Below are 27,887 nucleotides of genomic sequence, written 5' to 3'. Positions count from 1 at the left end.
ACGTGGGGACCGTATCACATGTATATTCGGATAATTATTTTCGATAGAATAAAAGGGTTGATTAATGGGTTAAAGGGAGGGAGGGAGGGAGGGGAGGGAGGGAGGGAGGGAGGGAGGGGGGGGGAGAGAGAGAGGAGAGAGAGAGAGAGAGAGAGAGAGAGAGAGAGAGAGAGAGAGAAGATACATTCGCGTGTGTGCGAGCGCCGGTTGGAATATTAAATACCTCTCTGTAACGGGGGAGGGGGAGGGGGATCTATGTAATCTATCAAAATACACACGTCGTTTTGTGTCGCGCTCTCGAAAAATGGTGTGGAGTTGCATTTTATTTAAGTGCGCCAAGCAAGCGCCATTTCGGCATAATTGCTTATAGCGGCTTTAAACCGGCTGTAATTCGGCTCTCTCGATACTCTTGCGAGAGGATTACGGATGACAAAACAAACTCCCTCCGTTCACTTTTCTTTTGATCGCGCCGTAAATAGGTCGCCGAGAACGTATTTTAGTAATAGTCGTATGTTCTCCATCGTGTCATTTGCGGCTGCCCGAAGTTGCTTGCACTCACCTGAACCTGCGCCTGCAGGTGAGACGGTAACTCGTTCCATACGGATTGTGGCACGGTGTCTGAAAATTGCACGAGAATCGGGACATTTTCCTTGGCTATTCTTACGTATCGTTCGTATTACTTATTTTCGTATTCTTAATCGTAACTCCCGGAGGCCTCTCGGAGAAGAAGCGATTCTTCTCCCTTTTTGCAAAAAAGAAGAAAAGAGCAATATATCGCTCGCCTTGCACTTACCTGTGCACTTGTACAGCAAGTCGGACCAGGTGATCATCTCCTGCGAGAAGCAATAGACGCCCAGTCGACCGCCTGCGTAAGTCGAATCGTAAATGTTCCCAGAGTCGCTCACTAAGCGCGTGCCCTCGTGCAACCAGAATCTGATGAGGCCGATCTGCGGTCTGTAGAGCAGATGCCACCTGTACGAAGTCCTCTGCTGCCAGCCGTACTTGCTCGGGTCCCTCCACAGGATCTTCACCTGATCAGGCGTGTCCTCGTTATGCCAGAGACTGTTTCTGAGCACCTCGCCCGGCCCGGTCGCGGAATTGACGAGTCTCAACGTGATCCCGGCATCGGCCACCGCGCGGAACGGCGTGCCCAGCCAGTAGACCTGATTCTCTCTCTTCCAGGCGACGATGTAGAATCTACGATTGTCCTGATAGGAGAATACGAATCCCACGTAATCGTCGTCGGTGTCGTCGTCGATGTAAAAGGTGCCTTCGTAATCGACGCCGCTGAGCACATCCGGTCCTTGACAGATAAGGAGTTGAGAAAGCTGCTGCTGCTGCTGCTGCTGCTGCTGCTGCCTCTCGCGTCACGCGGCCCTCATGCGGCCTGAATTAGGTTTAGGAAATGAATTATGCTTAGGAACTTACCTATGGCGATTCCAGGGTCGCTGTTGATGAGCTGCTGAATCTCCGCGCCGTGGTGATTAATTCTCCACACGGGGTCTTCCTGCGACGTGCCGATCGGGTCGAGATTGATCGTCTTGTACTTACGAAAGTCCGTTGTCCACACCAGACTGTTGTTGGGACAGTTATCGTAGATGTTGATAACCGTGTCGTTGTCGTGGTCGTTCCAACACGCGTCGCCGATTCCGTCGCCTGCGCGCGCGAGACGAATAAGAGATGTAAGAGGTGTGTGCGCATGTTACAAACACATATGAAGAAGGATGAAGGTTGCGTTGCACTTACGATTGATATCGCGTTGGTCCGGATTGTACACGTACGGACAGTTGTCGACTCTGTTCAACACACCGTCGTTGTCGATGTCATCGTCGCATTCGTCGCCCATACCGTCACGGTCAACGTCGTTCTGTCCGGGATTCGGCACGCTGGGGCAATTGTCCAAGTTGTCTTGGACACCGTCCTTGTCCTTGTCCATGTCGTTGTCGCAAACATCCCCGACCCCGTCGCCGTCCTCGTCCATTTGATTGGAATTCGGCGCGTGTCGACAATTGTCGCAGGCGTCGCCGACGCCGTCGCCGTCGCTGTCGAATTGATCCGCGTTCCTCGCCCTCGGGCAGTTGTCCTGGTGATTCGGGATGCCTAAGGGGGCGTTTCTCGATCGTTCAAATCTCACCCCGATTAATTAACCCGAGACCCGAGTTATCAACCGTGTAAATAGATAATCGTGAAGTTGTAGAGAAACAAAATCTCCCCAAAAATTATGTTTATAATATTATGTAATATTTAATCGTAGCGAGATAAAACATTACGATCGTCGTCCATGTCGTCGTCGCAGTCGTCGCCTTTGGTGTCGCCGTCGATGTCCCATTGCCTCGGGTTGTCGACAAACGGGCAATTGTCGCAGGCGTCGCCAATCTTGTCGCCATCGGTGTCCTTCTGATCCGGATTATAAATGAACGGGCAATTGTCGATCCTATCGAGCACGCTGTCGTTGTCGGAATCTTGATCGCAGGCGTCGCCTATGCCGTCCCTGTCGGTGTCCTCTTGCCCACTGTTGGGTGTCGTGGGGCAGTTGTCGGACTGACAGCGAGAATCGTGGCAGTTGAGGCTCCTGTCGGGGATGCCGTCCATGTCGGTGTCGGGGCCGCAAATCAGTCCGTTTCCGGCCCAGCCGACGTGACACTGCGAGAAGAGGGCGCGGTTCGAGTCGTTGCAAGTAATGGACCGACGAAGTAGCAAAGTAGGGTTGAGAAGGCGCGCTACCTTCAGGTAGCGCTACTGGCAAGGCGGTCCCTACTGGTGCCCCTGTGTGTTGTTGTTGTGTCCCGACACCTCGTCATCTCTTACTTGACCTTGGTACTTACTTTACAGATGTACTCGTGGGTGAACACTTGGATGCAGTCGGAATTGACGTCGCAGGCCGTCGTCAAGTCCGGGCAGACGTTGCCTCTGGAATGACAGCCGGTTGTCTGGTTGCCGATGTAGCCGCTTCTGCATGGACCGCATCTGTAGGATCCCTTGGAGAATCGAGTGCGACGTTTAAAGCACCGCACATCCGCTCGGACGTGTTCGAAAATTGAAAAAAAAGTGTTCGCTTCTCGCCGCTTCTTCTCCACTCACCTCGGTGTTGACGCACTCCGCGTAGGGGTCGCATCCGCCGTTGTTGGTCTCGCACTCGTTTATGTCGCGGCAGATTTGCTTCTGCTTGCGGGCCATTTCGACGCCGATACCCTCTACAAATGGCCCGACGTAACCCGTCGGGCACGGGTCGCATCTGTACCCGGGATGGAGATTGATACAACGCACTCCGGGGAAGCACGGCTGAGACAGCTCGCATTCGTTTATGTCGAGGCAGGTGCTGCCGTTACCCACGTACCCTCTTGGGCAGGGACCACATCTGTGTCGTATTATGGTGGTAATTAGCGGGGCTAACGAGGCAATGAGAGCGCGAGGAGATTTTGCCGGAATATATAGTACTTCATAAGGATACATAATCTCCAATTTTTGCTCCAACAGTCCCGGAGCGAGGGTGTTGCGATCGAGAAAGTGTTTTTCATTCATGAAACCCGAAGGGGGGGGGCGGCGCCCCTGCAAAAGCGTCGCCTGACCTGTCGTCGTTTACCTGTAATACGGCTGGTGCTCGATGGGGTAGCACTGAACCTCCGGGTGACAGGGCTGAGAATGGCAAGGGTTCCTGCGTCTCTCGCACTTCTCGCCGTTTCCTGTGTAGCCGTTCGGGCATCCGCCGCATCTGCAAGCAGAATTAACGCGCGAACGCGCATGCGCGCGCGCGCGCGCGAATGAATGTCAGCCATCTCGCTTCTCGCGGAAGCTCGTAATACTCGCGGCTCTACCTGTAACCGCTGCTGATGTTGAAACACTGCACCCCGGGGTAGCACGGTCGGTCGATGCAGGTGATGACGTAGATCTTGGTGCAGACCCGTCCGTTTCCGGTGAAACCAGGGGGACAAGGGCCGCATTGGGGTCCTCTGGACGTATCGCGGCAATCGGCGCCGGGGAAGCACGGGGAGTTATGGTCGCATGTGGACGTCGGCGGCCGTGTCGGCGGTGGCACTGCGGAATTACCGGGATCACGGCTCGTGACGAGTGAGAATTGCCTGAATTTTTGTCGGGAGTTTCTTGGCCTCCGGCACTCACGCGTCGCTCACACACGCGTATCTTCGAGCGCCCTCCTCCCCCCCCGCCCAGCGTGTCGTACGTGCACGTGCAAATGAAATGCACGCGTATGTACGTGCGCGTACGTGTGCGTATTTAAAAAAAAAGAATAGATGGAGATCTGCATATGTCAACTTGAAACTCGACGTTGCGAATTCGATGCGTTACCACGGTATAGATAGTATAAATTACGTACGTGATGCGTCTCGTGCAAAGCGCAGCCTCTTCGCTCACAACCTGTTCTTATTATTTCAGTCTGTTTATTTTAGTCCATATGCCGCTCGTAATGATAAGATACAGAGATGCAAGCGTCAGTGTGTGTGTGTGTGTGTGTGTGTGTGTTAAACAAGCGTTTTCGCGAGAATGATTGCCAGATTGCGCGCACTTGCCGCTGCGGGGAACGATTAGCTGCGGAGGAGTTAATGAGCTAGCGTTAGCGTCGGCCGATCTCGGCGAGATGTTGCAGAGATATCGTACGTGTATCCGAAACGCACCGCGGTAGCTCTCGTATAGTTCTCGCGTATAAAGAGAGAGAGAGAGAGAGAGAGAGAGAGAGAGAGAGAGAGAGAGAGAGAGAGATGCTAAGACAAGCAGCTGTCGATTGCGCAACGCCAGAGAACAAGAGTCACACAACAAAGTCGAATTTTTCTAACAACAGGCGTTTATTGCGTTGTAAGATTGTTTGATACAACTCGTTGCATATAAATAGTGCGTATTTTCGCTGACAACTACCACCGCGTACAGACAAGTTCGAAGAGGAGTGGAGGGAGGATAAACGCGCGTGAGACAAGATAAAACAGGGTCGATAGGTGGTGGTGCTGCGGCAGATCGTCGCCGTTCGATCGACGTTAAATACGATGCGCGGCTTTGGCTAACTTCCACGTTAAGGAGAGAACTATTATTTTCTTTTTGTTTCTTTTTTTTTTTTTTTTTTCGAGCACATGTCCTTTCAATACGACGGAACGGTCACTCACCGGTGGGTGTACGACACGCCGCGCAGTTTTCGATCAAACGACGAAGTTGCTGGGTTTCCAGTCTCTGCAAAATACAACGACGATGAGTTGACGCGATTTTTCGCGTCGTGTCTCTTGGCTTCGGGCAGCGTCTCGCGGCTACGAATGTCGTAACTCTGACGTTACGTCAGAGGAAAAAATGGAAAATGGAAAAGGTTTCGCGTTTTGCAATCGGGAGAAATACATGATGTTTATCGCGGAAACGCGCATCGTGCTTATCGCACTCTAATCTCAAGGGAAACTTTCAAATTATCTATTATCGGTAGTATTATGTAGGATTTATATCGTTTGAGATCAACTTTATTCCGAATCGATACTTTCAACGCGCCAATTCAGATAAATTCAGATTCTGAAAATACTGATTTACGACATACGACGAATGCAGCGATAAAGATCGCTGCGTACAGCGTATAGCAAACTTACGTTTTGCTCCAGTTCCCTCCACATCTTCTTGGTGGCGTCGATTAATTCATTCAGAGCCTTCACGATGTTGGTGTCGGTCAGACAAACTGGGAAAAACGTCGAGCGTGAAAACGTGTCGAAGCGAAGCTCGATTAACTGAATTACTCGTCGCTTATTTCACTCACTTTTCTCATCTAGACTCTGGATCCCGATGTCGCCTCTCCTGGGTGGCCTGGTCTTATTTTCAGGTTGATGAACGTCCGGTTCGATCTGATCGTACGGTTCTAGAACTGTGTCTTTATCATTGCCAAACGGTCTCCATTTGTCGGGTCGTTTAGGCCCTTGTTCGTCCGATTTGTCGGCAGGCAAACCCGGTAGGTCCTTGTAGGGTCGTCGTTTGAACTTTGCGGGCGCTTTCGATTTATCTCGTCCGGGGCGATTTTCACGATCGCGATGTTCATCGTCTGCGTCCGATATTGGTCCCGCCTCGCCCAATTCGTCGGGCTTCAAGTTGAACACATAACCGGGCGGGTCTCTGTCGGGACGACGAGTGTGGTCACGGTTAGGACGGTGCGAGTTGGCGTAACCGGCATCGGGATCACCGCGTTCAGGCCGTGAGCCGTGAGGCTTCTTCTTGTTACCGGAGGGCTCTTTATGACTCGGACGGTGACCGCCGCCGGCTGATTCCAGGCTGCTGGTCTGATCTTGGTCCGATGCCTCGGGCTCTTCGATCGTATCGTCCTCGTCGGAAGCGCGATCGGTCGGTCGAGATAGAGGTCGGATATTCGTGCGTCCGGGAAATAAATCGGTCTCGAGTACCGACGGGAGAATCATGTCGACTAGGTTGTTGGGACATTGCTCTTTCCGCAGCACCTCGCTGATGCTCGAAGTCTTGTGCACTTTTGCCTGGCATTTTCGTTCCCGGAACTGGAAGAAGAAGAAGAAGAAGAAGAAGAAGAAGAAGAAGAAGAAGAAGATTTCCACGCGAAGATTTTACCGAAGCGATATCCCAAAGGACAGACATTTTTCTCTACTTTCAACCAAAGACCCTGTCGATTACAAGTCAACGAGGGGAGGTGAACGGGAATACGCGTGCGTGCTAATTCGCGCGCCTCCGATATTACCAAGCTGTCGCATCAGAAGCACCAGAGCGAGTGAGAAAACAGAAGTCATGCTGCACAGGCGTTCTTGTAATTCCAGCAGCGAGAAATACAGAAAGAGCGCTAGTCGCGCAGTCGCGTAGCTGGGAATTGAGAATAATCGCAAAATGACGAGGCGTGATACGGCTACGCTACGCTCGTAATAACTCGCCGCCGCGAATAATTCATTGAAACGAATTCAATTTGTCCGAGCATTCATCAGGGATCGTTGCGTTCGAGAGTTGGGCAAGTCAGCCAGGTGTACGCGATGCAGAAGCAACTAGCTTAGCTCTCGTCGACCATATTTGGGAAGACGTCGTCCCACGTTCGCGGACGTCATGGACGACACGTAAATAAGAAAGAAAGAAACCTAACCGCGAGCGCGAGCGAGCAGCGCGAGTGTGCGAACCGTAGAAGAAAGACCGACGAACGAAAAATCACAAACATCGAGTTAGGGGAGAGCCGCGAGAGCCGCGGAATTTTCAGCGCGTCGTGTGATAAGCATGATCAACAAATCGCAGCTGGAACAGCTCTCACCACTTCCACATACGGGCTCTCCTCGTTCTCGGCGATGTCGCGGAAGGTCCTCTTGAACGGTATGGAGCCCTGATAGACACAGTCGACGTACACGTCCACGCGAGGATTCGGCTGATCTTGATGCAGCAGGATGATCAAACTCTTCAGCGGCGTGTTCACCGCGAGGCTGTCCACATTGACGTGGTCGGCGCTGCGTCGGCCGCTCTCATCGAGGCTCTCGAGAACAACTAGAATGAGAAACGTCAACGTGCGAACGCGTTGAGAGAACGCATGAGAGAAAGAGAGAGAGAGAGAGAGAGCGGGAAGAGTCGTCCGTCTGGGAAAATCTGTCGATCGACTCACCGCGTTTCGTTCGCCGATCGAGCATCAATACTATCTTGCTCTTCGACTCTCCATACTTGACGGCTAGGAGAGTCTCGATCGCGCTGCCGGACTGCCTCTTCTTGATCTTGATGTTGGACAACGCGATCACGAAGCTGTCTTCCTGCCATACATTCTGCAGGTCCTTCTTGAGACCTGAAATCGGAAATCGCGATGGGATGCAAAAGGGAGGGTGGCAGGACGTGTTGCGACCGCGGTCGGTCGCGGGAAGAGGTCGAGCGACCGTGAGAACGAGTCTTTTGCTCGCCGATCTCACGTTCACTACCGGATTTCTTGTCTCGTCTCTCGCTCGCCGGGAATGGCGTCTACGCGTCTACCAAATCGGCAATGAATTTAGCCGAACCGTCTAACCGCGTACAGCGTACGCGGTTAGACGGTATTTGGTGAAAACACATGACGAATCACTTACAGGCTTAGCGTCAAACAAAATTCCCGGTCAATTGACGGACGGAAATGGCGGAACAAGCATCGCGCGCTAATTTAATTCGAGATGCCGTCCGGTCAGAGAGAGACCCGGACGTCCAATATTTCCGTGGACCGTGCCGCCGTATTCTCGGTGAAGCAAAGCGTCGCGCGTTCTCACGGGAGATCAGCTTACCTTCGTCCGGTATAACGGCGCCGTCGACGGCGTAGGCAACGAGCGATCCTAGGATCAGCACCGTCAGGACCCGCATCCTGACTCGCGTAGCTGCGGCCCGTGCGAGTGATGAAAGACGAGACGCGAGACGACTCGTTCCGCGAGATAGAAAAACGAGAAAGAAGCGAGAGAGAGAGAGAGAGAGAGAGAGAGAGCCTCCGGCGGTTCGCGGTGAGCGCGATGCTTCTTCGAGTCGCGAAATGCGGAAGGACGGTGTTCTGATGGTGACGATTTACGACGGACGTGAGCGCGCGCGCGCGCGCACGAGAGAGAGAATACGAGAGAGCCTCGTCCGCCGACTGAAGCGCGGACGCGGATCGCCCGTGACTTTATACGTCGCCCACGACGGCTTTACGAGTGAGATTTCAAATAGTGCGTGCCACTACCTGTTGATGCACGTTCCGCCGAGCGGAGGAACGTGTACCACGTGATCAATTGGAATCTTACGGCGGTAAATTGGGCGGTTTCACGCGTCGCGCACATCATTCAGCCGCGTCGGGAGAAGAGCGAAGTGGAGAGCGACGAGAGAATCGGCGGGGGCCGATTAATTTAAATGATCAATCGGTGATCAGCGATTGATCAGCGATAAACGCGAGCGGAAACAGCCAGTGTGAGCGATACTTCGATATCGTCGTGTTGTCGTTTGGCCCCACTTTACGTATTACATGCCTCGCTGTTCTGTAGAAGCGCTGTTGCGCGCACACGCGCGCCCACGCGCCGTTTCCTACGATACGGAATAGTCACAGCGGAAAGGCGCGTCGCTAAGCGGCGCCAATATAAATTAATCGCTTCCTTCTACGGTGACACGGGAGAGATCTCCCGTGGTGGGAAATCCGATTAGCGTGAAATACAGTCATTCGCCACCCATCATCAGCGTCCGGCTGTTATTTCGCTGTTATTTCGGGGCGTAAAACTGTCGTCGGCAAGGTAAGAAAGCAGGAAACTCTAAATAAACAGCGGCTTCTCTCTCGCCCTGCCTGCTGCTCGCCTAAGCCGTTCCGCGTGTATGTGTGTGTGTCTCCTCGCTTATCCGATAATCCTTGGGATTCGCGATCGCGGGGCTAGCCGGCTGCTCGTCATCCCGAGGGCCTCGTATCCGATATAGCGGCGTATTTTGTTCTTTCGATGCGATATATACCTTGCAACAGGTATGTAAAAATGCTTGGCTGGTGTGCCAGTTACGCCAGTAACTGTGTGTGTGTGTGTGGGAAGTGGTCCCACCTACACATCCACACTACAGTTTCGAAGCTGCGCGAAGCCTGGTTTCCTTTTTACGATAATGCACGACGTGCCTTGAGAAACGGCATGGAGGAAATGGGAGAGGCCAGACGCGCGCGCGCGCGCGCGAGCATCATTCAGCGCGACGGAGCCTCCCTCCGTAAATCGCCCGCGGTGCGAATTGAAATGAATTTCGCAGGGACTCGTTTTCGTAAATTCGAGCGGCGAGATCGCGGATCGGAACACACGTCGGATCGCACGTCGGCACCTGGTCGATTGTTTTTTCCTGGCGAAGTGCTCCGATACGTTCTCTCTCCCGTCCATTTCTCTCGTCCACGCCTGCTTTCTCTTGCGCATCATGCTTGCAAACGCACGTAACGAAAGGACCCATTTCGTCCGCCGTCGTCATCGCCCGACCGGCCACGTTTTTCTACGTTACTACGCTACAGCCGTGTCGACGTGTGATGCTGCGACCGGGATGCTCGCGCGATCGTGCGCGAATCATTTTTCCATCCTAATTAAGCGACATTAAGATGACACCGCGCGGCTGAGTTCGATGCGTGCATGCGTATAAACTAGCTCGTGACGTGCGACCGACTCAACGCGGCGTCACGCGGCCGGCGTTCGATTCAATTGAAACTGAGTCGGCACGGTCGCGCGCGGAAACGTTGTCGATTCTGGGAAGAACGTTCGTAATGACGAGCCTTTACCTCTTGTGTACCGAAATATATTATTACGTTGCTGCTGATCGCATTGCTATCGTGAACAATAGCCTGCGCGTATTACGTGCTCATCTCTCGTGAACCGACATTTATCGTTTTATTATTTATTTGCATTAAAATCAATCCTACAAACGTTTATTATGTGTACGAAATTTTTTAAGTAATGACAATTGTACGTAATACACAGGGCGAGACGAGGATGCGAGAGCTTTCTCGTGGTCCTTCCGAGATACAATTATAAAATATATATATATATACACTTATATATGTATGTGTGTACAGAGCTTACGTAACTTATTTGTACAATCATGTCGCGCAAAGTCGCGCAAAGTTATGGCAAAAGGAACGCAAACGCGCGACGAAACTTGCATTCGCATAGCAAACGCGATCCCGACCTCGACGTCGGATCGTGGTTTCAATCTCGAACGAGTCTCGATCGCTCGAGAGCTAATTGCGCACAGCTGTAAAAAAAAAAGAAAAAGACGCGTAGAGTAACTCGCGCGTAACTAGTCCAGTTTCTCAGCTATTTCAAAATAAATATGTCTAAAGATGAGCGAGAGAATGATTGATCGAAGGAAACACACGTCGCGCGTCTCTTCGAAGCCGAACTTTGCGAATTTTCGGGAGAATCGTCGAGATCTTTCTTCCGTCGTCTCGAACGTAGCTCGATCGGTCACAGCCGCTTTTCAGCACAACACTATTCGTAACATTATCAGTCTGGCGTCCTTCGTGTCGGAATAAAGCAAGGAACTTTTCGATTGGCCCTGTGTGCGCACGACGCCGCACACAGAATTGCATTGCATTTGGACGGTATGAGCGCGGTACCTCGCATCTGCAAAGCCACGGTCTTTGTATAACGTAACGTATTACGCTGATCTTTGCGAGAGAGAGAGAGAGAGAGAGAGAGAGAGAGTGAGAGAGAGAGAGAGAGAGAGAGTCATGTCTGCAGGAAAGATGCAGATGCGAGGTATCGCGTCTACGTCTACACGTTGGCTCGCTCGTCTAAATGCATCCGTTCGACCTGGCTAACGTCGTGTTGATCGTCAATCGAGAAGCCTGATCGACAGGGACAGCGGCGTGATTTTGGTTTCGATGGTGGCTGCTCGCTCCGGCGCCTAGAAGAAAGAAATTTAAGTATTTATGCACAAAAGGGGTCCTCTCTCCGATTTCATTTATTTTTAAATATGTTGTTGGAGGAGTCTTTCCGAGTCGTTTCATATACATATATAAGGGTCGGACGCAAATAGCTTCGGAGATACAGGTTGAAAAAGGATAGAAATAACGAGTATAAAAATAATAAATGTTTAATGATGATTTATGCAGTAGTATCGTTGGGAATTGGGAAGATTTCAGCCATTGCATAAAAAATGCGGTAATCGCCACGAAGCTCGCTTCGCATATGGAAAGTTGTATTGTTTCGTGTTACATGAATTTGCGATTTTCCACGTGACTCAAGTTCGATCAGACGAGGGGGGGGAGGTGCTGGTGTGTGTATATGCTTCAGTGATTCATCACTTTAAATGAATTTTCATATTTACTACTTTCATCGTTTTTCAGCTTGTATTTCCGGAGCTATTTGTGTCCGACCGTTATATATATATGTATATGAAACGACTCAGGAAAAGCCGCAACAACATATTTAAAAATAAATTAAATCGGAGGAGGGGGGGGCTCTTTTGTGCATAATTGCCGAAATTTACGTGAGAGAAATAGAGAGAGAGAGAGAGAGAGAGGGAGACAAATGGGGAGGGGGCACTTTGCTCAAAGGAACTCAACGATTTGAAGGAAAGAGAAGCGTGCAAAAGATATGCAGTATTTGCAGAGGCTCACTAGAGAAGCCTAACTCGTGCGTGTAAAGTTGACAATGTCGAGCTGTTAGTGTTAGTGATGTAAACAAGGAATACGCATAGTTACCGTGATCGTGCGACGAGCGTCTGTTATGTGAAGTTGGGGAATTAAAGAGAATCGGCAAGGCTATTAAGAAAACGGTAAAGATGGAATCTCTGGCGTGCGCGACAACCGGAAGTTCTACGGTTGCATTGATGGGCATCAGAGGAAGGTAGGATTGAAGATTCGTCTGCAAGTACAGACAATCAGTCAGCTCCAGCTGATGTTGATACCGATAACAAGTCGTTCGTTGAACGAATACGAATACGCCGGGCGCGATTAGTGAGTATTAAAAATATGTCGCTCTCTCTCTCTCTCTCTCTCTCTCTGAGATGACGCTGCTTGAAACAAGATGGACCAGCAAAATGCAAGTAGTCCGTTTTCGCTCTTGTTCAATACGGCGCGCGGCGAGGCGAAAAAAATGTCTCTTACGATCACGACGAGTACGAATTAAGTAGCGGTGGTGTACGCGCGTGCACGCATAGATCGAGCGCGAATAATCGAATTAGCACGACGATTACGCGAGTTTGTCTTGCTTCGAGTTCTATTTCACGCTCTGACCTGTCGTACCATTTTATTGATATGAACATGTGCCGCGAGATCGCTACACGCGACATTATCTATAATGGTGTCCGTTGTAACAGCGCCGCTTGCAGAAAAGTAAAGCGTAAAATGAAGAACGCTTTCGCTTGAGAAAAAGTCTGTCGAGAAGTCGGTAGTCGCAAGAGCGTCGGCGGCCGTAGTGAAAATCACTCACCTTGCTTTTCTGGCGTATATTGAAGATGCCGTAGATCATGGGGTTTATGCAGGAGTTTGTGCATGCGAACAAAAAGAGAGCCTTCTGAATGCGCACGTCAACTTCCCGGGCTGACGCCTGGTCGGCCCAGTACCTATTTGCACAGATTTCGACTCGGTATAATATATAGTTCGTACAGTTCCAAGTTCAGTTCAGATCTGCGATGTTGATGTCGCATCGATCTGATCGTTTCTTTTTTGCCCCCTAATAAGACGTGATTCACACGCGAGACCCGAGTATTGATCGCAAATGTCGCGAATGTTGCTCATAAACGAGGAGGTCGCTATTTGTTTCACGTCATCCACGTTATTAGCCCATATTCGACGATTACCGTTTCGCAACCGTTTCTCTTCTGAGTCCGTGTCCGTGATATCGTGTTCGCACGGCCCTCTACTCGTAGAGTATCGAGTATAGTGAGTAATTTTTCATCGGCCTCTTTTGAAAAATGCCCGCGATGGAATTAACATCAGACTTACCAGATGCTCATTACGTAGTAAGGAGTCCAGCAGATAATGAAAACGGCGATAATGGTTATCGTCATTTTTAAGGTGCGCACTCGCGCCCGACTGAGAAAGGCGATCGATGAACGACGTATCCTGTCTGTGTGAGAAACACAGTTCATTTAATATATATATATATATATATATGTCAGTCGTTTCACCCTCGATTTATAGACGAGCATTAGACGCTCGATGAACGACGTATCCTTCATCTTCATCTCAATCACTTTCATGATAAAAAAAAAGAAGAAAAAAAAGTAAAAGAAGATCGAAATAAATTGTCAAACAATTTTCCGAGAGCAATCTTGTTAGTATAGTATAGTAGCAATCGTAGATACCTTCTCTGGATCTACGGCAGATCTCCACGAATATGCTGATGTAGGTGTAAAATATCACGATCAGAGGGAACCAGAACATCGTCATCATTACGAACAAAGAGTACGAGAGTTCGTGCATCTTCGACGGGAAGGTGTTGAATGTAATACACTGCTTGTAACAAGTGTATTTCGGATGTGCTTCCAGATGAAACACCAGCATCTGCGGGAAATTAGACGCGAAGTGAATATTCGTCGCGACCTAGTCGCGAGAGATTGTAACGAGAGTTGGCACACCTGCGGCAAGGAACACAATACGGAGCCCAGCCACGCGAACATCAGATTTATCTTGCCTCTTCTGTGAATTTCCAACATCTGGAGTGGCCGCATTACCGCGTAATATCTAAAAAAAAAGGGAAGAAATTCGATTGAAAATTCCGATCAATTTCATTCCCATGTAAATCTTGAACGAGGCGAAGGAGCGAAGGAAGTACGACGTACAGTCAGTCGTACAGTTACCGAACAGTCTTCCGGCTTATGCACGGTGCCCTGTTCCGATATTGGATAACTAATTTTAAGCAATGCGCAGCGACGAACTGGCGAAAAGGTTCTTCCAGGAACTGGAACTCGATCGTTCATTGCTTGCTACTGTTACACTGACCTGTCTATACTTATGCAGACAATTACGAAAGATGACAGATAGAGGCCGAATACCCTGAAGAAGGACATTATACGGCACATTGCGTCCCCCGCTTCCCACGACACCGTAATCGACCATCCGATTTCGAACGGCATCATCAGAAATGTCACCTGAAAAAGAAAATGAGTTTTAATTAATTTTTATTAATATGCAGGTGCGACCCCCCCTCCCCTCCCCTACCCTCCCCCCCCCCGGTATCATTCAACATTGAATGCGAAATGTACGCCGGCAAATCTGTTACAACTTTATCTCAGCTTACTTTCTTCCGTTCTTCTCTTAACTTGATCACTTTCATCATAGATTAATTTCATTATGGAATTAACATTAGTTATTATTGCTATTCACATTAGCTATTGTGTGTTTAGCTTTGTGATCTCGTTGTGTCGATGATGACATTTGATCAGCACTTACGAAGAGGTCAGCTATCGCCAGATGCATCACCAGAGTGTTTATCCGAGATTTGGATTTTCGTTTTCGTATTACGGTCATTGTCAGCACGGCGATATTTCCAGTCGCCGATATCACCATCAGGATGCTGTAAGTAATTATTTTCACCATATGACCGTCGTTGAAGCGCATGTCCATCGGCATGTCCATGTCGTTGCACCTGATTCCCACTTCAGTTTCATTTAACCCCAATGTCTGCTCCATGACGTCGACGGTCGTATTATTACTTCATCTGAAACTATCGCGTACGATCTTACAAAGGGACGTTCTTCTTCCTCCGACCAATCTTATTTATGGCTTGACGTTTTTTAAAGACTGTTTGAATTTTCCTTCACAACTCTCTCGAGTCGATGAAAAGTCGAACGGAGCGAAGGGAAGAGACGGGGGATTTGTGTGTCTGGTGAGACGCGTAACGCGAATTCACTCGGGACACCTCACAAATGCACTTTTAGCTCGGCAAGTTTGGGAAACAATAGATCGAGACAATGCACCTTCTCTGTGGCGCGAGCCGTTCAAGCGATAGAATTCTCTCGCACACGCACACACACAGAGAGGGGGAGAGAGAGAGAGAGAGAGAGAGTGAGTGAGAGGTCCGCGACAAGCGTTTACCAGATCATGATTTATTTACGGCTCGCGATTCGGCTTGTAAAACGCGGTATTCTAAATTACGTCGCGTTTTCAAGGGGTAAAACGCATTCCATCGAAAAACCACTGCTCCTCGATTCAATCTCACGTGAAGAAGAAGAAGAAGAAGAAGAAGAAGAAGAAGAAGAAGAAGAAGAAGAAGAAGATGCGAGTTAATTTTGAATCAAGCTGCTCTTTCAAACATTTTCCAGAGAACTGAGTCCGAGAAAAAATATCTGCGCATCTGTTTTCCTTCTGGGACGTTTCGCCGATAATCTTACGCGCAAAGTTCAACTCAGGCTGAGGTTGTTGCAATCTCAGACTCACGAGAGCACCGTGAGCGAGCACCGTACATTAGCCGCGCAAAGTATTCGAACATACGGAGTATATTTCAAAGCGACATTCGCCGAGGCTCTTCGCAATTGTTTCGTCCGCCTGTTCGCGCGCCGTCAGCATCGGCACGACGAGCCACCCTCGTCGCACGGGGTGTATCGCAATACTGATTCAGTTTACTTCACTTTCCGCCGACCTGACGAAGCTCTCGTCCATTCAGCGCAGGTCCGAGAGCGTCGTAGGTGTTGAAGCTCGAATTAGCCCTGGTCTTTTGATGCTTTTACTTGGGTCGGCCAAAGTTCCTCCGGCTGTTTTCGTCGGTGGTGTAACGCGAAAGTGAAAAGGAAAACGAGAAGAAAAAAAGAAGAAAAGAACGAGAAAAAACACGAGATTACACGAGCCTCCTATCTCTTTCTCTCTCTCTCTCTCTCTCTCTCTCTCTCTTTGTTCCGCGCACCGCTGCGCGAAACTTAGCGTTAAAATATCAGCGAGGATCGCGTTCAAAGTACCAAATCCGTCTGACATCATGTGCCAGACATGCGCCACACAGAAGCACGGAACTAAACTTCGGCCCCGAGGTGCAAAGTGCATCGGGGAAACACGTAAAGATATCATATTAATGAAACTCTGCTTTTAATTATCCGTTGCTTCGAATTATCTGCTGTCCGACGGAGCGATGGAACTTTGTTTCGAGCGCAGTTGAAAGTAATTTTTCGGGATCGTGCGATACGAACGGAGGCCCGTTTTGCACGATCGGACTCGGCTCGCCCGGCATTTTGTATATGTCGCCCGACTAATAAATAAACGTGTGGGAGGGGAGGGGGGGGGGGAGAAATCCCTCAGAAGTAATTGTAAAATTACCGCCGAGTGCTCTCGTGCTATATATACTTCAACACTGTTATCTGTTTTGATTATTATTTTGGAATATCGTGCTGAATAACCTTGTTGAACTATTGTACTATTTCCGCGTTCTCTTGAATGGCGAACGAGAACTGCCGGCTGAGTTGATGGTGGAATTAATCCCAGAAATCGATCGCGACGCCGGATGTACCGCGTTGTGGTACCAATGAGAAAGAGAGATTTCTGTATGTATGTCAAGAGAAAATGATTTGCTCCGATGGGCGTCAATAACTGTCGCGATTCCTTATCTGGATTCTCATTATTCTCGCACACGATATCGCGATCGCGAGCGCGCGCGAATCGGTGCTGCGACGCCAAACCCCGATTTCAGCCTCGAATTCAGTCAATCGTACGCGTGTTTGCGCAATTATTCTCTTCAACGGAAAAGAAAAAGAATAACTGTCGCACAACTGTCGATAGTTTCCAGCCTTGAGGCCTAGATTAGATTAGAATTGTTAGCTCTGTCGGCGTTTATGCGCGTCGAATCTGTCAATCGGAAGGCGCCACTTGCGCCGAGAAGAAGCGAGAGCTGTAAACAGAGCTGTTTGTTGCTTCTGCAACAACATTCCGCGTGACGTAACATTGCGGACGCTGCTGCCGCACAGAGGGTTGTCGATACGATTCAATTAAAAGAATTATCTCTCCCCCGCGCGCGCGTATCGACGTATCGATGCGTACCGCAATTTGTCGAGCAATAAAACTTGATTAATGCTACGCGTACTTAGGAAAAATTGTCAGGTCTGTGTTGCTCGCGTGGATAGTTGCTCGATAAATTAACGACGATTACGTCGTCGTTAAGTCGATGAGAAATCCTTATTTTCGAGTCACGTCGAGAACCGGCGGGCTCTCTTTCAAACTTGCGCGTTCCCCCGCGCAATTTCCGTCGTGATTTACTGGCCCGCACAACGAGAATAACATCGATATGACATCGATAAAACGTCGATGCCAACAACGTATTCAACAAGTTCACTCCTAACAAGGACGATGCAACGAGATAAGTGTCCTCACGATACGTAACGGTCGTATAATTTATGCTAGTACGATTTCTCTCTTCCCCCCCCTCTCTCACTCTCTCTCTCTCTCTTATTACAAACAGCAAAGACGCAATATGACGCATTTATTCATGAGGAAAAAATGATAAAGGAATACGAGCTCTCAATACTCAAAACTCTTACTCAGTGCTTAATCTCGTGCTGCAATATTCGGTGAGTGTTAACTCTCGGCAAGTTTGAGTGTCCTCGACATTTCCTTGACAAATGCTCGACGAATTTGCGATTTCGCGGCGGTAACTCGTGGAGGAGCGTGATTTCGAGCGGCGTGAACGAGATGCAAGGCTTTTACCGTTCCTCGACAGCCGCGCGACAATCGCGAGCGACAATCTTGATCCTCGTGTGTACTTGATCCGCCTTTCTTCGAGCCGCGAAGTCGTCGGCACGTGACGTCGGCTCTACGAGAGGTCGAGAGAGAGAGAGAGAGAGAGAGAGAAAGAGAAAGAGTGAGTCCCTGGTATCGTGGTGAGACGCAAAAAACGCGTGAACGTATGTCAGTCACCTTGCCACGACGAAAGGTCGGAGAGTGCGCGAGAGCTTGGCGCGTGGCTGCTACGGTCTCGCGCGATCTCGCGAAGAATCCGTCAAGGGCGCGCGAAAGAAGCGAAAAAGAAACGGCGGTTCGCAGAGCGACGGGTGTAATTAAACGTCGCCGATGATCGACGAGAGACTGTGAATTCCGCGGAACGCTCGCGATTTACCCGCCGACGCGGAGGCGCTTAGGCCAGCGGCAAGGGTCAAGTGTCAAATCGCCGCTGATAGGACTGTAACGTGTCCTCAGAGTCGGTGCGCGCCGCTGCTGCTGCTGCTGTTGTTGTTGTCGCCGCCGTCGCCGTCGCCATCGCCGTCGTCGCCGTCGCCGTGTCGCTGGCCGCTCTTCTTCTCTCTCTCTCTTCTGTGCCTCGAGTGACACACGATGCCGGAGTGTGAGCAGCGCGATGATACGTGACACCAGAAGCTGTCGGGATCAACATGCGTGGACCACGCTCGGCTGACTTACTCGACGGACATACTCGGACGTTTATCTGTGGACATTGGCGGATTGGAGCTCTCTCGAGACGCTCCTCGTGACCGCAGCGCGTGCGGCGGAGACAGGCGGTCATGGACTCTTTCTCTCTTTTTCTTTTTACTCTTGGAATTTCCCGATGGAAAATCGCTCACTTGTACATATTATAGCTGCATTGTGTGTGTGTGTGTGTGTGTGTGTGTGTGTGTACAGAAACGAAGCTTTTTAGCTAGTCATTTAGTCGGATTTTTGAAGAAACGTACGTCGTTACAAGACGCGCATATAGCGCAACAATTTCACTTTTTGGAGCAATCTTTATCTGAAATTAACTCCCTGTCGCCTTATCACATAAATATATGTTTACGTGCCACATAACACCGTGGAGCGGCGGGTCACAGGCTCAAGTGGATGGAATTGAACGGGGTGAATGACAGAGAGAGAGTCGAGAGCGAGAGACGATAATTAATCGTAATCTTTGGCGAGATACGGGGCACGCGGATGTTATTAGAAATGAGCAATAACACGCGGAGGCACATTCTTCCAAAAATAAACGGGCATTACGAAATAATATGCGTGCATGTGTTTTCTTTTCTTACAATATTATTACACTGAGCTAACATACGTATGGAAAAAGTCCCCCTTTTTAAATGCACTATAAATTTTCACCCCGAGATTATTATTATCTCAAGTCTCCGTGTATATGCACACTTTGCTTATTCCGGCGCTAATCGTCGCTTGACTCGTATATTTCGTATCGCAACATATTTTGCGTCAAGCCGTTGAAAACACGCTCCTTTTATCGATAATAATAAAATGTCATTGTTTTCATCCGCCAAATCCTAAGTAGCGCGACACACAATCGTAGTGTGCGAAGTATCATCGTTTATCGAGCTTTAGTGCGAAGCGAGATACATTGCGTATACATTATCGCGATACATAATTTACAACGGTACAGTCCGGTCGTAGATGTTGCCCCCACATAACGACGCCGTAATCAGCATTATCGACGACTCTTGCGCGTGTATCGTTGATTCCCAATTTTTCGCGGCAGACGTTAAAAATTTTAAACGTTATAACTCGCATAACTCGCGGGCTTTTTTGTAGACACAAGAGATTGCGGTGTAAGTTCCAGGATTCACATGTATGCTGAGTAGACGACGATAATTAATTAAATCGTTGCTAAATAAAATGTGCGATAAGAAATGCTTATTTGAATTTTCCTATCTTAGCTTCTCAGTAATCTTCAACACTGAGCATATCTCTTAAGCATATTTTAATATTCAAGCTCTTCATTCTCTCTCTCTCTCTCTCTCTCTCTCTCTCTCTCTCTCTCTCTCTCTCTCTCTCTCTCTCTCTCTCTCTCTTTCTCCCTCTTTAGATTATGAAAAATACGTCAAATTCAATATAACTTTCGAAAGAATAACGATAACAAAGTGGTTTCGAAAGCACTTTACAGCGCAAAATTTCTAATTTTCAGAAATATTGACAAATACAAAACATAATTAACTTTAAATATTATACAATTATAAAACAAAATTTGTCAGATGCTAAAGTTCTTTTCAAGAAATTTGCCGACTTGCGTCGGCAACAAAACTCAAAAAATCACAGACAAATGGCAACATACGATATTTAAAAGCGTGAACATTCCCCTTCAATTTGCACACATACACAGATTACACACTTAATTATTTATATAGAGTTATTTAATATTAAAACTAAAATAACACATTGAATTTAATCATCAACGGTAACAACAAAATCGATATATACGATTGCTAAGAAATAAATAAAATGATAAAGTTTTCTCTTCAAAATGTATTTATCACAGTTTTGACAAAAACAACTATTCGGTATAAAAGCACAACTAAAAGGAGAGGTCGAAACGAGTAAAATCGAACAGTATATTTTTTATTCAACTCAATATTTCTTAACATAAAGAACCGTAATGTTGCCAATGTAATTTGTCTAAAAAGTAGAGATGCTTAACTTTCAAATGCTCCTTAAATCTCGATATCATCATTCTTACAAAAGTAACAATCGGCCGAATTCTTTCGATATTTTTATATAAGGGACAATTGCGGTTGTTAACTGTGGATCATATCACGATCTCATTTCCTCGGCAAAATGGCGACTGTAAGATATAACAACCCTGGTATCAGAGAGAAGAATGAGAGCGGCCACTGGTCGTATTTCGGGGGATACGGGTAGGCGCATTTTAGATACGCCATCTGACCAAAATGCGCCTAAACTACGTCCGCTAGGCGCACTTTCACGGTGATAAAAGTAAAATGCGCCTAGGTTCGTGTCCGTACTACTTCCATGCAATGGATAGTAGATTAGAAAAAGACAGACGACAGACAATCGTTCCGTCTTTGTCTCACTACTGAGCGGCGCGTGGCAGTAAACACGAGGCGAGGTAGCGGCAATCTTATCGCTAAGCGAACATCTCTCCGCTTTTCTTTCATCTTTCACGCTCCAGAGACATCAAAAGACGCGGTAGCGTCTCGTGTCAAGGGAACGTGCGAAGCGAGGAATTACTTTTCACGTACGCGAGGTAGCACATAGGAGACTAGACGAGCGTCGACATATTATCTGTTTCTTTCCCGCTCGTCTAGCTTATTGACTGCGTGAGCCGCGAGATTTTTCTCGCTACACCTATACCTCGTTCTTTCTCTCTCTCTCTCGATCGTTCTTTCTCTCTCTCGCGCACTTGCTCGCTCTTCCTCTCTTCTCGTGTTCTTACGGCTTGGTTAAATATATTAATTACATGACAATAAATATATATAAATAAATGACACATATATAGTGTATATGTATATAAAGAATATTTAGTATTAATGCACAAATAAAGAAGAGAGAATTATAATGAGAGACGAAAAGTTAATAGAAATCCACTCTTAGCCAATATATACATATTTTAAAAATGATTTGTTATTAAAGTATATGACAGAATAATTTATTTATGCTAATAAATTTACGACTACATGGCAAACTCTCTACTCCCAGTAGAAGCGGAGATATCGACGGAGGAAGGCTGGAAATCGACGGAGAAAGGTTGGAAAATTTTAATCTTCGATATCTCCTAAACGGTTAGAGATACAGGCCTGGTTCTGGAACCAAATTAAAGTCCTCTCAAAACCCTACATTTTGCCGTAAGTGACGACTCTCTACTCCCAGTAGAAGCGGAGATATCGACGGAGAAAGCTTGGAAAACTTTAACCTTCGATATCTCCTAAACGGTTAGAGACACAGGCCTGGTTCTGGCACCAAATTAAAGTCCTCTCAAAACCCTACATTTTGCCGTAAGTGACGACTCTCTACTCCCAGTAGAAGCGGAGATATCGACGGAGATAGCTTGGAAAACTTTAACCTTCGATATCTCCTAAACGGTTAGAGATACAGGCCTGGTTCTGGCACCAAATTAAAGTCCTCTCAAAACCCTACATTTTGCCGTAAGTGACGACTCTCTACTCCCAGTAGAAGCGGAGATATCAACGGAGAAAGCTTGGAAAACTTTAACCTTCGATATCTCCTAAACGGTTAGAGATACAGGCCTGGTTCTGGCACCAAATTAAAGTCCTCTCAAAACCCTACATTTTGCCGTAAGTGACGACTCTCTACTCCCAGTAGAAGCGGAGATATCAACCGAGAAAGCTTGAAAAACTTTAACCTTCGATATCTCCTAAACGGTTAGAGATACAGGCCTGGTTCTGGCACCAAATTAAAGTCCTCTCAAAACCCTACATTTTGCCGTAAGTGACGACTCTCTACTCCCAGTAGAAGCGGAGATATCGACGGAGAAAGCTTGGAAAACTTTAACCTTCGATATCTCCTAAACGGTTAGAGATACAGGCTTCGGACAGGTACCAAATTAAAGCCCTTTCAAAACCCTACATTTTGGACTACATGGACGACTCTCTACTCCCAGTAGAAGCGTAGATATCGACGGATGAAGACTGGATATCGACGGAGAAAGGTTGGAAAACTTTAACCTTCGATATCTCCTAAACGGTTAGAGATACAGGCTTCGGACAGGTACTAAATTAAAGCCCTTTCAAAACCCTACATTTTGCACTACATGGACGACTCTCTACTCCCAGTAGAAGCGGAGATATCGACGGAGAAAGGTTGGAAAACTTTAACCTTCGATATCTCCTAAACGGTTAGAGATACAGGCTTCGGACAGGTACCAAATTAAAGACCTTTCAAAACCCTACATTTTGCACTACATGGACGACTCTCTACTCCCAGTAGAAGCGGAGATATCGACGGAGAAAGGTTGGAAAACTTTAACCTTCGATATCTCCTAAACGGTTAGAGATACAGGCCTGGTTCTGGCACCAAATTAAAGTCCTCTCAAAACCCTACATTTTGCCGTAAGTGACGACTCTCTACTCCCAGTAGAAGCGGAGATATCGACAGAGAAATCTTGGAAAACTTTAACCTTCGATATCTCCTAAACGGTTAGAGATACAGGCCTGGTTCTGGCACCAAATTAAAGTCCTCTCAAAACCCTACATTTTGCCGTAAGTGACGACTCTCTACTCCCAGTAGAAGCGGAGATATCGACGGAGAAAGCTTGGAAAACTTTAACCTTCGATATCTCCTAAACGGTTAGAGATACAGGCCTGGTTCTGGCACCAAATTAAAGTCCTCTCAAAACCCTACATTTTGCCGTAAGTGACGACTCTCTACTCCCAGTAGAAGCGGAGATATCAACCGAGAAAGCTTGAAAAACTTTAACCTTCGATATCTCCTAAACGGTTAGAGATATAGGCCTGGTTCTGGCACCAAATTAAAGTCCTCTCAAAACCCTACATTTTGCCGAAAGTGACGACTCTCTACTCCCAGTAGAAGCGGAGATATCAACGGAGAAAACTTGGAAAACTTTAACCTTCGATATCTCCTAAACGGTTAGAGATACAGGCCTGGTTCTGGCACCAAATTAAAGTCCTCTGAAAACCCTACATTTTGCCGTAAGTGACGACTCTCTACTCCCAATAGAAGCAGAGATATCAACGGGGAAAGCTTGGAAAACTTTAACCTGCATGTTGTATGCAACACGTGCATTTTTCTAAAAAACGAAAAAAAAATAATTGGCGAAAAAGGACAACGCCGACCGCGAAGGAGATGCGAACCACCGACTTCAACCCCGCGAGTCCAGCGTACTTCCACTAAGCCACACGCTCTTTGAGAAGTTCGCTCCTTCATTTGGTTCATGAAGTACTCGCGATTTTCAATCGCGACTTTCTTACAAACGCTTCAATGCTACGCCGTATCTTTAAGTGCAATGTTAATTTGTCATGCAAATCTATCGACACAACGAGTTTAGTCGAAATCGATTGCTATTGATCATCTCGTTGGATTCACGCCGAGAGTGAAACGTCAATCTCGGCCGTGTGTCGGGAGGCACAATCTCGGCAACGTTGCGAATCAGAGCGAGATGGAGAGAACACATTCCCTCTCTTTCTCTCTTTCGCTTGGCTCGTCAAAACAAGCCGAGCGGAGGACGGGACTTCAGACGGATAGACGGGAGCAGTTTCTCTGCGTGTGTGTGCCGACTACATTCTTACATAGAAACGTACGGCAATTGAAAATGTTTAAGCATATACCCTGAGATTCTATCTGTTGCGTATGACACGTGTGTGTGTGTGTATATGTGTGTGTGAGTGCGTATATGCACACGTACGTCACGCACACTTTCAATGCAACATGCACATGGACACAACTGCGCTAAAAAGCGCCTGCCGGAGTATAAATAAATACTAACGTAACGCTGAAATATTTTGGAAAAATAATTTTGGGTACACACAAAATATTATCTTATCATATATTTATATATCGATAAAAATCGTATATAATCTTCATGATATTAATCATATACAATCTCAATTCTTTTTTTTTTGTGCATGTTAACATGTTAATTCATGTTACAAATGCATAACAATGCGCGAGACCGTGCTTGTCAAGTACGCTATTATGGTTGTAGCACGGACATAAACCGCCTGAAATTGGATGTAGCACGGACAGCCACCAGATGCAGGTTTTACCGTCGAGACCTAAAAGTGGATGTAGCATCGTAGTTCCGCTCTCAAAATGGATGCAGATAGCGGCCATTCCCAGTGCGAAAAATCGGTGTCGCCGAAAACGCTGTGTTGGCCGCTCTCAGCTTCCTCTCTGCTGGTATAACAACTTGTAAGTCCGCCAAAACAATGAGATAATATTCTTTATACTTTCTATTTAAGAGAGAACTTGTCTTAATACAATGTGAATCTTGGTTAAAGTTTCCTCTTTTTTCTAATTGAGGCTTAAACCATAATTTACCGATGTCTATGAAAAGTTTAGTCAAGATCCAAACCATAATTTACCAGTTTTTGTATGATCCAACCAAGACTCGAACTACAATTTATCGACCTCCATAAAGTTTAGCCGAGACACGAATCACATTTTATCGATCTCTATGAAAAATTTGGCCAACACAATTTATATATATTTATTTATTCTTCAACAAACGTTGTACATCTATCGGTTCACTTGCTGTTAGCAGTCACTGTCGTTATTGCATATAAAAATCACAACGTAACTTGCAGATGTGCAGATTTTAAAAGGAAAGTGTTCATGTTTTCAAACGAACATGTATACTATTTGTTTGTGATTTTTCATGTGTATGAAATAACTGGACAAACTTCAACAAAGCTTTCAGCACTCGATAGATCTTTATTTATACTGTGTAATTTACTCTGAAATCTTTTCAAGTAATGTAACTCATACTTCATACTTCACAAGGAAAAAATATATACATAATACATAATTAACCATAATTATTATTTATTCTGCTCTTCTACTATCTTTATTTTACCAAATAATGAACTATATAGCTCGTTCTTTGCGGGATCTGTCCACGTATCATATACTGTGATAGGCGCCATGAAATTCACCAACTTATTATGAATATTATATCGTACTCTTCGACCTTTTGTGGCGCGAGTGTCAATTTTCCTTTTCATCTTCCTACGCATGTTCTGCAACTGAATCCACTGTTTGCTGAGTTGTATCGGATCTGTCACGTCTGCCGATTTGTATTCGATTAAATCCCTCAACAGCTGATGATAAAAATCGTCGTCGTCGTATATTTCTGGATCATATTCTTGAAATCTTCTGCCATCGTTGTCGTCAGGCGGTAATGATTTTCTGACAATGTTATACTCCGAGCGCTTCAGCCGAGTTTTCTTCCGCAATTTACCTATATCGCTCATGGCAAATGCAATTTGATTTAGCGTTGTTTGAGCCCCCCCACCCTTACTCAGCGAGCTTGTAATAATTCGCGTTTTTTCGTTCCATTTTCTGATAACAGAGTCTCTATATTCTATGTACGAGTTGTGACTTTCTCGGAGGACACGTTCGTAATCGTTGTACTTAAGTCGTTTTCTAGGTGTTGGTTCTTCGGCTAGTTTTGCTTTCTCATCGTCAGATGGCCCCTCTTCATTGCCTAATTCATCCTCAGTGTCAGAAGGTATCTCTTCGTCCACTAGATTATCTACACTTTTGTCCTCATTTTTGTCGATATTTTTCTTCTTAGAATCAGCACATAGACTTTTTGTTTCAGGATACTGCTTCAGCAAAAGTTCTTTCAGTTGCAACATATTATCCAGGAGCAGCATTAATTTGCTTTTAGTTTCATTCACCTCTTTTGTGAAATTTTTGTCCAAGTTGCTATAAGATCTGAGTTCCTTATGTGCGTCGTACTGTGGCATTTGATTACTAGTTACAATACATTTTTGTAACTTTATTCGTATCTCTAATAAATTCTCCCAAATCTTTAATTGACTTCTAACACAGTTTCCTTTTTCCATTTCTGCCTCAGTATTTGCTTCAGACATAGTCTTAATAACAGAATCTCTCCTTCTATAAAGAGGATTGTTTATGTCTATATCATAGTCATCTTCCAAATCATCAGATTCACTCTCAGCATCTTCAGACTCTTGTTGAGAATCTGCCCCTTTATCGTACACTTCATTGCTGCTTCCTTCTTGAATACTTTCTATTTCCTCTTTCTGTATGGATCCTTCAGAACTTTGACTTTCTATTTCCTCTTCCTCCATGCATCCTTCAGAACTTTGACTTTCTATGTTTTTACTTTTACTTGTATCATCATCTTCTTCACTGTATATGTCTTTTCTTGAAACCTTCTTACCCGCGTATCTGTGTCAACATTTAAAAATTATATTTCATCGTGTATACATACTATTATATATGTATAGTATACTCGTCATGTCATCGTGTCATAATAATCTAATTTTTGGATATCAGGAATTTTGATATCAGGAATACAATGATTAGAAAAATGGCATGGCTTAATTCTTGTTGCTTCTTCATTCATTATATTCTCCTAATTCCAAATTCGATTTGATTTGTACTAGAATATAATAATTAAGGATTGAGGAAATGAACTTAACTCTGGCTAGATCTTTGATGATTATGTGAGTTGTTTTTAAACAGTTAAGAAACAACTGTACAGATATAACAAATAGATATCTGATATTAACCATCAACTTTTGAGATACAGTGAAATATTGATTTTTGTATATATTTTTTGAATATGCAGAATACACAATATTACCTCTTGTCTATTTTATCCAGCGTATCGATATTCTGCCTGCGAATTTTCGATTGGCGAAAATCACCGTCCGAAGCACCGCTCTCATCGTAATATTCCACCACTTTTGCTTTTGTCTCGTCTGGTTCTTCATCCGAATCAAAATGCTCCGGCTTGCTTGTTATTAACGTATTTATTTTGTCAGCTAAACTCTTCTTTTGTACTTTCAGTGCCATTTTTCTCTATTTGCCAAACAAGCGATCAACACGTGTGCCCGAGCACGCCTGAATGCATTCACGCATTTAACTAATAATACCAGAGAGAAAAAATTTAGTAAGATCATGAGCTGTTTTTACGTGTTGCAAAGCGCCTCTGTAGGTAGGAAATATAAACTACAATGCTGATGTCTAACTTGTTTGCTCCAATAGGAATTAAGCTAGACAGATGATCTGTTCTTTTTAGCTGCACTGGTGTGATAAGCTAGAGTGAGAAAACCTATATTTGTCTCACTTTAACTTATCGCACCAGTTCAACAGTGCCGCTACAAAG

At 46.4% G+C, this 27,887-nt stretch overlaps 3 protein-coding genes and 1 long non-coding RNA gene across 10 annotated transcripts; 1 reads left to right on the top strand and 3 right to left on the bottom strand.

The window, feature by feature from the left end:
• Nucleotides 1-146: 146 nt before the first annotated feature.
• Nucleotides 147-8,541, bottom strand: Tsp (Thrombospondin). Of its 2 annotated transcripts, XM_011137920.3 has the most exons (15): nt 8,208-8,541; nt 7,571-7,744; nt 7,229-7,455; nt 5,738-6,479; nt 5,574-5,659; nt 5,112-5,175; nt 3,816-4,035; nt 3,584-3,712; nt 3,082-3,358; nt 2,826-2,978; nt 2,271-2,643; nt 1,747-2,100; nt 1,429-1,656; nt 794-1,303; nt 147-618 (listed from the first exon to the last, which is right to left on the bottom strand). In XM_011137920.3, exons 1-15 carry the CDS (start codon nt 8,281-8,283, stop codon nt 497-499), a joined length of 3,735 nt encoding a protein of 1,244 aa, XP_011136222.1. In that variant the 5' UTR covers nt 8,284-8,541; the 3' UTR covers nt 147-496. The 2 variants fall into 2 exon arrangements, with proteins under 2 accessions (XP_011136222.1, XP_011136223.1); XM_011137921.3 differs by lacking the exon at nt 147-618 and having other exon boundaries at nt 1,225-1,387; nt 8,208-8,539.
• LOC105181269 (Adipokinetic hormone receptor) lies at nt 8,466-18,506 on the bottom strand. 6 transcript variants are annotated; one of them, XM_025297514.1, is made up of 10 exons: nt 18,239-18,506; nt 17,863-18,134; nt 14,795-15,068; nt 14,345-14,493; nt 13,981-14,086; nt 13,708-13,906; nt 13,346-13,469; nt 12,831-12,963; nt 12,101-12,263; nt 8,466-11,301 (listed from the first exon to the last, which is right to left on the bottom strand). In XM_025297514.1, exons 3-10 carry the CDS (start codon nt 15,032-15,034, stop codon nt 11,189-11,191), a joined length of 1,227 nt encoding a protein of 408 aa, XP_025153299.1. In that variant the 5' UTR covers nt 15,035-15,068; nt 17,863-18,134; nt 18,239-18,506; the 3' UTR covers nt 8,466-11,188. The 6 variants fall into 6 exon arrangements, with proteins under 6 accessions (XP_025153299.1, XP_011136225.2, XP_025153300.1 ...); XM_011137923.3 differs by lacking the exon at nt 17,863-18,134; XM_025297515.1 differs by lacking the exon at nt 17,863-18,134 and having other exon boundaries at nt 14,795-15,062.
• LOC112588258 (uncharacterized) lies at nt 9,115-19,933 on the top strand. The gene is made up of 3 exons (XR_003112722.1): nt 9,115-9,173; nt 14,749-14,920; nt 18,518-19,933. It is a non-coding gene; the product is annotated as an uncharacterized LOC112588258 (long non-coding RNA).
• Nucleotides 19,934-25,439: 5,506 nt separating this feature from the next.
• On the bottom strand, nt 25,440-27,789 carry Aatf (Apoptosis antagonizing transcription factor). Its single transcript, XM_011137928.3, has 2 exons — nt 27,363-27,789; nt 25,440-26,944 (listed from the first exon to the last, which is right to left on the bottom strand). Exons 1-2 carry the CDS (start codon nt 27,572-27,574, stop codon nt 25,567-25,569), a joined length of 1,590 nt encoding a protein of 529 aa, XP_011136230.2. The 5' UTR covers nt 27,575-27,789; the 3' UTR covers nt 25,440-25,566.
• Nucleotides 27,790-27,887: the final 98 nt, after the last annotated feature.

The sequence above is a fragment of the Harpegnathos saltator genome, unplaced genomic scaffold (genome assembly GCF_003227715.2).
Source record: "Harpegnathos saltator strain DR-91 unplaced genomic scaffold, Hsal_v8.6 scaffold18, whole genome shotgun sequence".
NCBI classification, from domain to species: domain Eukaryota; kingdom Metazoa; phylum Arthropoda; class Insecta; order Hymenoptera; family Formicidae; genus Harpegnathos; species Harpegnathos saltator.
Note: the sequence above shows the minus strand (reverse complement) of the source record. Positions and strands in the feature narration are given on the sequence as shown.

What these genes read in the sequence shown, in the direction of transcription:
- Aatf (XM_011137928.3), bottom strand. Translation starts at nt 27,574, where the DNA reads ATGGCACTGAAAGTACAAAAGAAGAGTTTAGCTGACAAAATAAATACG. An exon ending in CTGGATAAAATAGACAAGAG is followed by an intron (nt 26,945 to 27,362) that starts GTAATATTGTGT and finishes ATGTTGACACAG; the next exon opens with ATACGCGGGTAAGAAGGTTT.
- LOC105181269 (XM_025297514.1), bottom strand. Translation starts at nt 15,034, where the DNA reads ATGGAGCAGACATTGGGGTTAAATGAAACTGAAGTGGGAATCAGGTGC. An exon ending in GTCTGCATAAGTATAGACAG is followed by an intron (nt 14,087 to 14,344) that starts GTCAGTGTAACA and finishes CTTTTTTTTTAG; the next exon opens with ATATTACGCGGTAATGCGGC. An exon ending in ACGCTCGTCGCACGATCACG is followed by an intron (nt 11,302 to 12,100) that starts GTAACTATGCGT and finishes TCTTTCTTCTAG; the next exon opens with GCGCCGGAGCGAGCAGCCAC.
- Tsp (XM_011137920.3), bottom strand. Translation starts at nt 8,283, where the DNA reads ATGCGGGTCCTGACGGTGCTGATCCTAGGATCGCTCGTTGCCTACGCC. An exon ending in CGATCGGCGAACGAAACGCG is followed by an intron (nt 7,456 to 7,570) that starts GTGAGTCGATCG and finishes TTCTCATTCTAG; the next exon opens with TTGTTCTCGAGAGCCTCGAT. An exon ending in CCAGAGTCTAGATGAGAAAA is followed by an intron (nt 5,660 to 5,737) that starts GTGAGTGAAATA and finishes CGTTTTTCCCAG; the next exon opens with TTTGTCTGACCGACACCAAC.